Below are 14184 nucleotides of genomic sequence, written 5' to 3'. Positions count from 1 at the left end.
GATAGTACTAAATGTGAGAAATTAGACCTAGATTGTCTGTCCCTAAAAAAAAAGCGTTATATTGGGGATTTCTAATGTCGACATTAACACGTTAACTGCCGGTCCATTCTGGGTAGGCTTTCACCAGGAGCCGCTTACTGTTTTTGATACAAAGACGTTTATTTATTAGTTTCTGGAAAAGTCCGAATAAAGTAAGTATTTTTAAACTAAATGCACATATATACAAGAGGAGTTGGTGGTGAACGCGCCAGAGCGTCAGTGGCGCTCGACTCTAGTATTTGTATACATACGCCGTTCGACGCGCTGGTGCGTTTTGTAAATAATATTGATAAAAATCAGTAGGAACATTTATTTACTAATACAAAACAAAACAAGAAATACAAAATAACATAAATTATAAGTAAATAAAACAACATTAAACTTTGTGGGATATTTGACAGCAATCCAGACAAAATCCAGGGGTATCGGGACAGGCTTTGCATTCGTAAATTGTATCTTTACGAATATTTTGTTGACTGCAAGTTTTACAGCGTTTTCTCATAACTTTTCCCTTTACATCCTTTACCTCTCGTTTTGTTACTGAATGATCTTTTGGAACAAGTTTGGCTTCAGAATTAATAACTTTTAAAAGGGATCTAACGAGTTGTAAACGAAATTCGTAAAGACCAATCTTTTTTCCAGAGTACTTGTTGTATAGTATGTGGGCATTTATAGCCATCATCTGTATAACATGTATAAATATTTTTGTTGGCCATCGTACAGTTTTTCGTTGACTCGGATAATAGGCAAGCATCTGGTCTTGCCGGTCAATACCAGACATATTTTTATTATATCTGATAATAGGCTCTGGTTTTATTACATGTTGACCTCTTCTTGTTGTAACTTCTTGTAAAGTGTTTTGACATTCTGTTGTTATATAGTAAACGTCCCTTTTATCCTTCCATTTGCCAACTAATACCCCTTTTCGGCAACGGGCAATTGTTGCACCTTTAGCAAGTTTTTCTTGCCTTACTTCTGCCGGATTATTTTTACGGTCAATTCTAAGAGTTCCTGTGCAGTAAGTGGAAAATTCAAGTAAATTTTTAGCTAAATCAAAGCTGTTGTAAAAATTGTCCATGTAAACGCAATGGCCTACATTTAGTTTCCCTTCTAAAAGGTGCAAAACCACTTTATTAACATGTCCTTTTCCACCTGAATCGTCAAACATTCCAGAATAAACTAAAAATTTTAAAATTAGACCATTTGGTTCGGTCAACATATACAACTTAATCCCATATTTATGTTTTTTGTTTTTTAAGTATTGTCTAAAATTAAGTCGTCCTCTGTGTAATACCATTGACTCATCTAAGCTCAAATTACGATCAGGATAATAAACTTCTTCCATTCTCTTATTGAAAAAGTTTATCATCAGTCTAATTTTATAAATTCTGTCTTCAGGTACTTGTTCTCCCTCTTCTGGATTATTATTAAAATGCAAACATCGCATTATGACCATAAATCTGTTCCGGCCCATAAAAGTGGAAAAAATTGCATTAGCAAAAAGAGGATCTTTCTTTTTCCAATAATCCTCAATCCTAGGCAACGAAATATGACCCATGTGTAGAACTAATCCTAAAAAGACTAGCAGTTCTTCGGAAGTCAAAATTTTCCAATCGAAAATCCTAGAATGTGTCGCCCCTGCATTAGATAAGAAAATGTGCTCGGCATACCTGTTTGTCTCATCACATACTTGCTGCAAACATTCATCTGTAAGTAGCATCCGAAAAAAGTCAACTGGATTATTATCGGAAACTTCTACTAGTAACTCTTGGTGTTTTAAAAAAGGAAAATTTTTCATACCATCAAAATTTTCTTTCCATTTATCGCTTTCATCAACATCAACGAGTAGATTAGGCTACAATTAAATAATATGTTTTAATAAAAAGTTAATATTTGCATTTAATTTTGTAACATACCGTATCTTCCGTATCCTCAATAAGTGCTGTAGGTAAAGTATTTTCAATTTCATCCTCAGATTCTGGTAAATATTCACTGTCTGAATCAAGAAAGTCACTAAATTCTTCATCGCTTGTTTCTAATAATCTCAAAAGTTCTTCCTCTGTTAATTTTTTTTCATATCTAATTTTATTTTTTTATTTGAATTTGAGCCACTTTGTAAAATATCGTCAGTGTTATTCATTTTTGCACTTCCGTATGCTTACCCTATGCCATTCAAATATAAAATAACCAAAGGAGATGTAAAAGAACTCAAATAACATTTAGGGGAAACACCGAAATTATCCGGGTATTACCAAGCTTTACGATTAGCGACTCTAGAAAATAGGGGAAATACCGAAATCTGGGAATGTTTAATTTTTACACGGTTAGTAATCCGATAAATTAATAAGCATTTGCAGAATTATATGTGCTATTACTGATATTTACACTTAATACAAAGCCAACAGATATACACATCCTATCGGGACAAAAAGTCGTAAATCGAAAAACCAAGAACAAAATTAGAGAATTGATACCTCTAGTTACCTGCCTTTAAAATATAAAAAGCCCTGTTGTAGCGCCAGTGAAATAATCCAAGATAATAATCGATGAAAGTCTGAACGCGCGACAGCGTCGTCGGCACCTAGCTAAAGTCATGTATCGACGCGCCAGCGCGTTATTGGCATTGAACGTGTTAAAGTTGCACTATTTTTTTTTCTATATATAAAACATTTTGATCTAAAACTTACCAAAAAACTTCTTTGTACTCTCTACTTTCAAATAAACGTGATAAGAAGCTAAATTTTAAACTTAGTCACACAACTTTTGCGATTAAACTTTGCAATGCACATATCCGCACCTTTTTCTTTGAAAAATTCATAACCTTTATCATGATAAGAATAAAAACTTGAAGCAGCTACCTTTGTCTTCAGAAATGTTAGAGCTATATACTGTAAAAATTTCAGAAAAAAATATTAAAATGGAACGAGTTGTAGCGAGGTAAACGCAAAAAAATGTGATTTCATTTTTTTTCTTTTTAGGTTAAAATTGCGATTTTCCCCCACATAAAATTCAAAATAAACCTCATTTTCGTTTTCAGCACCCTCGAAAATATAAAGTATGAATAAAATTAGACATTCAGCCCTCCGTGGTCAGTATCTCGAAAACTAACTGCTTTTTTGAGGGTGTCCCGCTCGTGTACAATATCACAAAAAATTGTAACGTGATAACGTTACAATTGTAATTGTAACGTATGAAAAAAGCGAGGATACGGCAACGGTGTTACAAGTGATGGTCGGATCCAATGCCAAAATCTACACAGACATATTAGGGTGCACTAATATCCAAGATGTCCCCCTAAACATTTTCTTTGTTTCACCAAAAAAACTTGAAAAATTGAAGTCGTTTACTAAAAAAGTTTTATTTTTGGTTTATATAATACAAAAATCACAAATAGATCAGTAGCGTTCGATAAAAGCTATAAATAAATTAAATACATTTAAATATTGTCTCGAATCGGCTGCGTATGTGCCATATACAAAGTAATAATGCTGCCCAGTGCGCTCACTAAAAATATGACGTCAAACCAACGATGGTAGAAGTTGAATTGTAAGGCACCTAAAACCTGCGTTATTATAGCTCTGTACTGAACTGGCATATTCATCCGTAGAAGCAGGACAGATGACACGAAGTACATCCCCATTATTTGGGCCAGGACCAAGACGATTATGTTCGAACTTTTACTGGACGACATTCTATTGAAGAACTAAAAGAAAGCAAACATTAGCAAACTACTGATACGTTTTGTATACAGGGTGTTTGGTAAAGAATGGGCCATAGCTTAACCGTAGATTCCTGAGGTTAAAATAGGTCGATTTAAGCTAACTTACCTTTGTACAAAGTTTATAATAACCGAGATACAGGGTGTCAAAAGTTAAACTTTTATTTTATTTATTTTTGAATATTTCCTGACAGGCATGGGACAACAACACGAAATTTGGTAAGTGGTGCTGGTATTGTACAATCTACTAAATTATGTTAAACAAACGTTCCTGGCTACTACCAGCGGTGTACGACGGGGAAACGTGAATGATTGACCCTTCCCAAATTCTACGTCACTGGCGGAATTGCTAGTTTAGTGCAATTTTTTGATTCTCCAATACTTTCTATGTAAAAAACATACTCTTCATTCGTAACGATAAAGCTATTAGTTTTCGAGATATTTGAAGCTAAAAACGAACGAGCATAATACATTAATTAAAATAAGTCCTTTTCATTTTTAACTTCAAATATCTCGAAAACTAATGACTTTATCGTTACGAATGAAGAGTATATTATTTGCATCGAAAGTATTGGAGAATCTAAAAATTAGAATTTGGGAAGAGTCAACCATTCACTTTACCCTGTCGTACGCCTCTGGTATTAACCACAAACGATTATTTAACATAATTTAGTAGGGTGTACAGTACCTACACTTTCTGCCAAGTACCATAAGGATATGTCAAATAGTTTGATAGTACCGGGCACACATAGTTCTTAAAGTTTTAAATAATGAATAAATTATTAAAAAAAAAAGAATACTTTAAAATAATTTGACATCCGTGTGATACTTGGCAGAAAGTGTAGGCGCTGTACACCCTACTAAATTATGTTAAATAATCGTTTCTGGCAACTACCAGAGGCGTACGACAGGGTAAAGTGAATTGTTGACCCTTCCCAAATTCTACGCCACTGACGAAACTGCTATTTTAGAATAATTTTTAGATTCTCCAATACTTTCTATGCGAATAATATACTCTTCATACGTAACGATAAAGTCATTAGTTTTCGAGATATTTGAAGTTAAAAATGAAAAGGCACACTTATTTTGATGAATGTATTATGCTCCTTCGTTTTTAGCTTCAAATATTTCGAAAACTAATGGCTTTATCGTTACAAATGAAGAGTATGGTTTTTACATAGAAAGTATTGGAAAATCAAGAAATTACACTAAAATAGCAATTCCGCCAGTGGCGTAGAATTTGGGAAGGGTCAACCATTCACGTTGCCCCGTCGTACGCCTCTGGCAGTAGCCAGAAACGTATGTTTAACATAATTTACTAGATTGTACAATACCAGCACCATTTACCAAATTTCATGTTGTTGTCCCATGCCTGTCAGGAAATATTTAAAAATAAATAAAATAAAAGTTTAACTTTGACACCCTGTATTTCGGTTATTATCAACTTTCGTACTAAGGTAAGTTAGCTTAAATCGACCTATTTTACCTCAGGAATCTAAGGTTAATATTGCCCATTCTTTACCAAAGACCCTGTACACTTATGACAAATCAATCGATTGAAAAAGTCTTAAGTATAGGTTGGTACCTAGTGTACGTTGGCTATATCGTATTTATGAGTTATGTCAGTGTCAATACATATTGTAAGGAATAATACCAACTATACACATAACAATAAAATAAATAGTTACTTAGATTATATTGCAGCATACTTCTGAATATGGCTTTGTAGAGCTATGCTGCAGCTAGGAGCCAGGAGCTCAGCTAGGAATTAATGCCTGGTTGCACCAACAGATCTTAAGCTTAAGACATGCATTAACCTCAGCTTAGGAAACATACGTATTGCACCATTGAGTCTTATCAATCCATTGCGATCATTTTTCAGCTTTCCACAATGGATTGCAACGTGAAGTGCTTAGATAAGAATTGAAAATTATGGTGCAACGTAAGTGATAATTAAAATATAAATAAATCCTTGAAGAGAAGTATCCATATTACTCAAATGTGGTCTCGAGGTAACCAGTTACAAAAAAAACTCGAAGAGATACCACAAGGTTATTTATTATTGTTAAAAAACATAAAAGGACGCGTTTCGGCTTTTACAAGCCATCATCAGCTTAAATACAGGACATAGAAAACAACGGACTGACCAGAAAACAGGAAGGAGGAAAAATCAGCTAGTTTACATTATACAGGGTGTCCAGAAACTCTACCGACAAACGAAGACAGGAGATTCCTCAGATAATTTTAAGACAATTTAACCCAATTCACCTAGTCCGAAAATGCTTCTTAAGGGAGCTAGAGCTCTTTGAAGATGGCGTCATGAAATTAGTTTTTCTTAAATACCTCCAGAACGCTTCTATTTAGAAAAACGAAAATTGGTATGCATATTACCTTTTCAGAGATGAATCGATTCCATCCATTGCAAATTTCTAGTACCGGTCACAGGCGTCCGTTTTGGGTAGAGCAACGGGTATTTTATCGCATAACTTTTTTGTCCTTAACTTTTATGCATTTTTGACACCGGATTATTAAATTGTGAGGTATTCTAGTACTAAAAGGTACTCTTGCTTTAAGTCGGTAGGACACACCGTTTTCTAGGAAAATCGATTTGAAAGTTTTTCGTTCTTGGAATTTGAAAAAAAATTGAAAGAACTTTTCAACAAAAAACGAAGTATTTTACCAACATAAAGTAAGAGTAACTTTTAGTACTCGAATACCTCATAATTTAATAATCTAGTGTCAAAAATGTTCAAAAATTCAAGACGGACGCCTATGAGCAGTACTCAAAATTCGCAATTAATGAAATCGATTTATCTCTGGAATATAAATAAATGAACTAGTTTTCGTCTTTCTAAACAGTTTTTTTTTTAAATTATTTTTTTAATTCAAAAAGCGAAAAGTTTTCAAATCGATTTTTCTAGAAAACGGTGTGTCCTACCGATTTAAAACAAGAGTACCTTTTAGTACTAGAATACTTTAGAATTTCATAATCCAGTGTCAGAAATGCATACAAGTTAAAGCTAAAAAAGTTATGCGATAAAATAACTGTTGCCCTACCCAAAACGGACGCCTATGACTGGTACTAGAAATTGACACTGGATGGAATCGATTTATTTCTGGAAGGTAAATACGTGTACCAATTTTCGTTTTTCTAACTAGAAGCGTTCTGGAGGTATTTAAGAAAAATCTAATTACAAGACGCCATCTTCAAAGAGCTCTAGCTCCCTTAGGAAGCATTTTCGGACTAAGTGAATTAGGTTAAATTATCTTAAAATTATCTGAAGAATCTCCTGTCTTCGTTTGTCGGTAGAGTTTCTGGACACCCTGTATAGTATACAGATGCACACACTTCATCATTAATATGTAGCTATTTATAGCATTTTGTTCTTATTGTATAATAAAATCTTGAAGAACTTCAGCATGTAGAGGAACCATCATGTGAGCCGGTCAGGTGTAAAGATCTTCCGGTGAAAAACTAATTTATATAAATAAATGATAAAACAGCAATGGTTGCCAGAATAACAAACGAGGAAGTGGCTCAAGCGCTTCAAAAAATAAAGAAAGGAAAAGCATTCGGACTAGATGATATTCCTGGAGAAGTATGGAGAGCATTGGGAGAGACAGGAATAAGTTGGCTAGCAGGTCTATTTAATATAATTATGGAAGTTGGACAAATGCCAGACGAATGGAGAAGCAGTATATTAGTACCTGTCTACAAAAACAAGGGAGACATACAACAATGCACAAACTACAGGGCTATAAAACTACTTAGCCACACCATGAAAATATGGGAGAGAGTAATTGATAGACGGATACGTGAAGAAACCGAAATATCCGATAATCAATTTGGCTTTATGCAGGGCAGATCAACAATAGATGCAATTTTCAATGTAAGGCAACTGATGGAAAAATGCAGGAATAAAGAGACCAACGCTCATATATGGTATTCATTGATCTTGAGAAACGTTATGATAGAGTTCCTCGAGAGATTCTGTGGTGGGCACTCAATAAGAAAGGAGTCCCTGGCGAATATGTAAAGATTGTGTATGATATGTATGAGGGAGTAACGACTAGTGTTAGAACAGGTGTGGGAGAGACTGACAAATTTCAGGTGAAAGTAGGATTGCACCAAGGCTCGGTGCTTAGTCCTTATTTATTCTCATTAGTTTTGGGCCAGATAACAGCGAAACTACAGGGTAGTATTCCATGGTGCCTAATGTATGCTGATGATGTAGTGTTAATAGCAAATAGTGAAAGAGACTTAGAATAAAAACTGGAACAGTGGAGACAAGCAGTATGCAGCATGCAGTAGAATTAGGGCTGGATGGATGAAGTGGAAAGAAGCGAGTGGTGTTGTGACGTTCCGCCCCTTATAGAATCGATTATTGATGGGAAGATATTATTTAACTATCCAAAATATTATTTAATTATTTTCAGAATTATTTTCTTTCAATGTTTATTCAAATAGAACTTAAACCCATCTCAGAATTTTTAAATGCTTGATGACGTCACATTTAAAACGTGGCAACATTGGTTTCCCCACTTTGACAGCCAATGCTTAGTCGAGGGGTACGAAGGATTCAGCTGTGAACGTGAGCCTTGGATTGCCATTGTTTCTCGAGTGTTCGGTCTGAATCGTAGTGTGCGGGGTCATTAGACTCAATTATTCACCTCTAATTCTCAGTTCCAAATTGATTAAATATTACAATAAAAGTATAGTGAAGTTATCCAGCAGCAGTGGATTTGAAGAATTTTAGAGCATACTATATCCAATGAGTTCTACCCCGGTAAATACACATTTTATTAAGTATTTTATTCAGCCATTTTGGAAGTCCTTGACATTTGCTAACTAAGTTTCACATAGTCTATTTTCATGGTTTTTATGTTTTATTTTCATGGATCAAACTCATCTAGAGATAATTCAATATTCGTTGTTAATTTGTGCTTCCAGTTGGAAAATAGAGCTAATTTAAACTCCATTTTTTATATTCCTTTCAAGTCTACAGAACTCCTATCTTTTGAACGATGATCAAATAAGTATCCATCGCTTAGTCTTACTATATTTCATCCTTGTATAATATATCTATATACCGGTGTATATATTATAATAAAATATTCTTTCACAGTAATTATATTTTGTATTTCAATTGGAAATTACTTGTGTTATTTGACCAAGGTCATCTGATAGCAACCTGATAAAAGGTCAAGCTGTCTAGTCATTCAAGTTTTTGGACTTAATGACCTATTTCTTCTTATTCCCATAGGAATAAAAACACCTCCTCGTATCTCTTGCTTCTTTTTTTTGACATTGGTAGATTGGTAGTAACACCACACTGTGTTTTTTTTAGCACCTACCATGAAATCTTAAAGCCACCCTACAACAACACCAAGGCCAGACCACACAGAGAGAAACAATCAATAGGCGACCAGCCTGGATTATTTCCACATTTTCTTTTTTTGAGTACCTCCAGCTGCTTTCCAACAGTTTTGAGTACCTTCAGCTGCTTTCTACTAGTCTTCCTCTCCTGTACCTCCAGCAGGACAGCTGCTAGCGAGAGTTAGCACCCTTGGGTGCTCATTACATCAACTTCAAGATTAGGAAAGAGTGGTTTGTTTGGGAACATTTACTGTGCTCTTATTAAAGACAGACTGGTTTTGTGATATTTAGTACATTTTTTTTTATAGTTCAATTGCACACACATTTTTCCTGCTTTATATTTTTTATAGGTTTTTTTTTCTTTACAACATAATATTTAATTGATAGCGTTCCCCAACACTCTGCAATCTATAAAGGTATAAATTTCTGAGCTCAGATATTTTCCCTGATAATAGTAGTCGGTACTCTTATCTTGATTATTTTTAGGCTGTGTTCCACTTTTGTATAATTATTTAAACTCATTCCATTATTTTAGTATATGTTTAATTAAATTTTTAAAAATTAACTTCACATATTAGTCAAAATTGTAATTATTAACTTTATTTAACTTGAACTTATTAACTTTACTTAACTTTAACTTATTAACTTTATTTAACTTTAACTTTAATTTATTAAATTCATATGAACTTCTGGATTCTAATCCCTCAGATTAGTTTTTGGTTTCACTTGTTATTATTACTATTATAAACCACGAGTTAGGAAAAGGATCTGTGTATCCACTCGTAGGTTTATTTATTCAATAAGGCTTGTGCCTGTCCCACTCACAGTGAGGTATTTATATGTTATATATAGTATCAGGTAGTATTTAATTAAGGTGTACGTATTATAAACGTACAATTATTATTTGGTGAGGGTTCTACTAACCTAGTTGTAAGTTGTACTTCCTGTATTAGAGGTACCCGTAGTCAGTTTTTCTAACCTTATAAAGAGTATTCTTAGATCATAGTTGTATGATGATTTTGTAATTGACTTTCACTAGTATCACTTTTTCCTGTCATGTTAGAGTTACACACTAGTTACTTGTCCTAACTCAGAGATTGTTAAAAAGATCTAGTAGTTACATTCAATAAATATACATTTATTGTGATTTTTTTTCTTATTACTCCTTTATTTTTAGTAGTATATTTTATAATTTAATAATCTTTAATAACTTTTCACATACTTGTACTACAAATTTAACATACTCTATAGCAGCGTAGAATACCTGGAAGAGCGTTAACCTAGTTATCCTTCTTCTGGCGCCCAAAAATTCATTCTATTTTCAGTATATTATTATATTTACTCTATCTATTTTCTGAACATTATCTTCATATCTTCTTTTCGAGCCATCATTGTCACTTCCTTTAATCTATTGTCTGGCCAAAAATAGCCGTGCAAATTGGCCGAATCCTTCCTTGAGTGTCAAGTGGCCCTTCTCATACATATTTAGCTAGCCATTCAAGTTATATCTATCTATTAATGATTTCTCATCTCTAGTCCTGTATCAATTCGATATTCTTTGTCTTGGCATCCTTCCATACAAATACTACTACAAAGTTGTATTTTAGTTACTCCAGCTTCTTCAACGGAGAAGCCACACATTTTTGTCCTTTGGCTACATTAAGTAGATCTTCTTCTTTTTACTACTTCTGTTGGAGTTTACCACTCCCTTTTCATTCACTCCAACAGAAAATCATCAGCTAGTTGTTACATTGGCGCCCAACGTGGGGCTTTATTTTTGGTCTGAGACAGTATTCATTTAGGTCAATTCTTCTCTTTTATCTGAAATCTCTTTGTTATTTCCGTTTGGTATCCTATACACATATTGTTACTTATTTATTTTATTTTTAATTTCTGATACATATCAGGTATTCTTAAACGCTGTTTTGATTTTTGTTTATATTTTGGGACCTCATTATAGTATATGTTTGTGCAGCTTACATTCTGGGTTAGATTTTGAATTTTTATTGGGAACTTATATTTAATATTGCTATTAATAATATAATTCATATAACAATTTTATTTCTTCAGTCAATAGTGGTATAGTTGGAGGTACAACTAAGTGTTGATTATTATTATTATTATTATAGATATATATTTTTTCTAGAGTGGTGGTAAGTTACATATAAATAAAAAAATTTACTTCCAGTATTTAGGTAGTAGGTTTACTTGAGTATACAATATTTATTGGATTATTTATCCATTTATTTGATCTTATATATTTATTTGATCTTATTTATTAGATTATATACTGCATTATATATATATTTTTTTTTTTTGCTGGCTATTTTGATTTTGTTGGTGTGTTGCTGATATTTTCTCGGTTTATATTATATATATTTTGCGTGCAAACTTTCATATTTTCATATTTTTCATATTTCTGTTCTTTGGACTATTTGTCAATAACTTTGCTCTCATCATGTGTGCTTTTAAAGCTGAACATCTTCTGGTGGATGAATTGGATTATGAATTAAAGATTCGGGACATAATGCCAGAGGAGTCGACAACTGTCGATAAAAAACGCAATCTTTTGAGAGGTGCTTTGAAACAAGAAGCTGGCAATAGAAGTTTTCTCCAAATTTCAGCTGTATCCCTTCCTTTTGAGGAACAACAAAAAGGAATCACTGAAACATTGGACAGCTTGTCTAAAAAAATCGAAAAGTTTAGGGGAACTGTAAAGGATACAGAGTATGCGCGATTAACATCTCGTCTAGGCCATATTTCTGCCCGTGTACACTTGCTACACTGTCCTTCTGAAGAACAGGAACCGTTCAAGAGGTCTGTTTCTCTTAAAATATTAACACTAGAGGGTGAACTTGATTCTAGAGTTAATCCCATTGCTACCTCTACTCCTAATGCTTCAGTCAATGTACCTAGCTTTACGTACTCCAAACCTGTTCAAGTACACAAATGGGGTATTTCATTTTCAGGTGAAAAACAGCACACTGATGTGATGTCATTTTTAGAAAGGGTTGAATGTCTTCGAATATCTAGAGGTGTTTCTGAAGAGGATTTGTTTGCTGCTTCTGCTGAGTTGTTCACCGGGACCGCTTTTACATGGTTTATGAATAACAGGGGTAATTTTTCTTGTTGGTCTGATCTGATTAAAAAGTTGAAGTCGGATTTTCTTCCGTATTCATTCCAGGATGATTTATTAGATCAAATTAAGAATCATAAGCAGAAACCTGGGGAATCTGTTACTATGTTTATTAATACTATATTAGGTATGTGTAGTCGTTTAGACACTCCTTTGTCAGATTTAGCTAAAATTAAAATCATCCTTAAATGTCTATTGCCCTTTTATCATCAACAATTAGCTCTTATGGACATTCAGAACATTGATGACCTTACTATAAAATGCAAACGTTTGGAGGAAACGTTATCCTGGTCTTCTCAACCTCCATCCACATCTCGATCCTCTTCTAACTCTTCTTCTCAGCCAACTTCCTTTAGGCAACGTTCTTGGCTAAATAAGGGTCATGAACATAATGTTTCGGTTGTTAGTTCTCTTGTCTGCTGGAATTGTGATCAGCCTGGTCACCCATTTTACAATTGTGGGATTCCTCAAAATCGTATTTTCTGCCATGGTTGTGGCCGAGAGAACACCCTTAAAAGAAACTGTTCTAAGTGTTCGGGAAACGACACGTCGGAGGTCCGTCCCCTGAACGTTTCTCCGTCCAACATCCAATCAGGGAATCAAACCCCATCGTCAAACGAAACTGCTGGACCAAGCACATCCAGCAACCCAAACCCATCTTCACGAAAAGGGAAAGGGGTGTCGTTCAAGAAAGCAGCACACACCACAAAACAAAATTAAACCAGAAATTTATTTCTATAGATAATACGTTAGATTCGCTTGATTCAAATGATCACAGATGGTCATTTACAAACGCTTCTTTGATTGGTAGTGTTCAACGTAACAATAATAATTGTGATAGTAATGTGGTTCCATTATCTATATTAGATTCTAGTTTTGTTAATGATGATGATACGTCTGGGTTAGTTCCATATAACGGTTGTAGACAACCAAATACTTTAGATCTAGATATTAATTCGTTATTAGTTAGGAAACAAAATGATAATAGGCCATATCTTCCTATTCAAATTTTAGGACAATCGTGTTTAGCTTTGTTAGATAGTGGCTCTAATATTTCATTGATAGGGGCACATTCGTTAAATTTATTGAAAAATTCTAGTATTCCCATTATGCCCATTTCATCTTTGCAAGTATCTACTGCAGATGGTACAGTTCAGTCCATTACGGGCAAACTCCAAATTAAAATCACAGTGGCAGATTTATGTAGGGAAATTACATTTTATGTTATTCCTTCCGTGCAGAATTCTATAATTTTAGGTATGGACTTTTTCAATGCTTTCAATAGTACCTTAAGTTGTTCTGATTTTTCTTTTTCCATATCTGAATTTAATTTATCTACCCTTAGTGCTATTCACGATTTTGCTAGTTTATCAAGCTCTGAACAAAGGCAATTAGAGAGTATGATCTCTAAATTTACTACTCTTTCTTCAAAAGACAAACTAGGTCGTACGTCGTTAATCTCTCACACTATCGAAGTGGGAAATCCCACTCCTTTCAGATTATATCAGTACCCCATACCTCAAGCCTGGCAGGCAGATTTAGAAAAGGAAGTAGATTCGATGCTTGCTTTAAATATCATAGAACCTTCAACATCGTCCTACTGTTCTCCGCTCTGGTTAACGAAGAAGAAGGATGGATCCTTCAGGATCTGCTTTGACGGTCGAAAACTAAACAGTATCACAACTAACAGGGATGCTTATCCTATCCCCAGAATAGATGTGATTTTGAGCAAACTTCAGAATGCCAAATACATCTCTTCTATTGATTTGTCTAAGGCCTTCCTACAGATCCCACTGAGTGAAGAGAGCAAGAAGTATACTGCTTTTGCTGTCAGTGGTAAAGGATTATTCCAGTTTGTCACCATGCCTTTCGGTCTTGTTTCTGCTCCTCAGACAATGTGTCGTCTGATGGATT

The 14184-nt window shown here is 34.2% G+C and overlaps 3 protein-coding genes across 3 annotated transcripts in view; 1 reads left to right on the top strand and 2 right to left on the bottom strand.

Moving 5' to 3' along the window:
* Positions 1–334: 334 nt before the first annotated feature.
* Positions 335–2549, bottom strand: LOC126887065 (piggyBac transposable element-derived protein 4-like). The gene is made up of 2 exons (XM_050654402.1): positions 1956–2549; positions 335–1894 (listed from the first exon to the last, which is right to left on the bottom strand). The coding sequence occupies exon 2, from the start codon at positions 1835–1837 to the stop codon at positions 416–418; it is 1422 nt and encodes a 473-aa protein (XP_050510359.1). The 5' UTR covers positions 1838–1894; positions 1956–2549; the 3' UTR covers positions 335–415.
* Positions 2550–3378: 829 nt separating this feature from the next.
* The window catches only part of LOC114334606 (Golgi pH regulator), a 36742-nt gene continuing 25936 nt past the window's right edge, over positions 3379–14184 (bottom strand). Inside the window, exon 8 of the mRNA XM_028284682.1 lies at positions 3379–3742. Coding sequence (XP_028140483.1) covers positions 3476–3742 — 267 coding nt within the window. The 3' untranslated portion in view covers positions 3379–3475. The remainder of the gene's footprint in view (positions 3743–14184) is intronic.
* LOC126887067 (uncharacterized) lies at positions 8116–13143 on the top strand. The gene is made up of 2 exons (XM_050654406.1): positions 8116–8544; positions 9106–13143. Exon 2 carries the CDS (start codon positions 11593–11595, stop codon positions 12988–12990), a length of 1398 nt encoding a protein of 465 aa, XP_050510363.1. The 5' UTR covers positions 8116–8544; positions 9106–11592; the 3' UTR covers positions 12991–13143.

This window comes from Diabrotica virgifera, chromosome 1 (assembly GCF_917563875.1).
Source record: "Diabrotica virgifera virgifera chromosome 1, PGI_DIABVI_V3a".
In the NCBI taxonomy this organism is placed as follows: Eukaryota; Metazoa; Arthropoda; class Insecta; order Coleoptera; family Chrysomelidae; genus Diabrotica; species Diabrotica virgifera.
The sequence above is the reverse complement of the archived record's forward strand: the minus strand, read 5'-3'. Positions and strand labels throughout refer to the sequence as shown.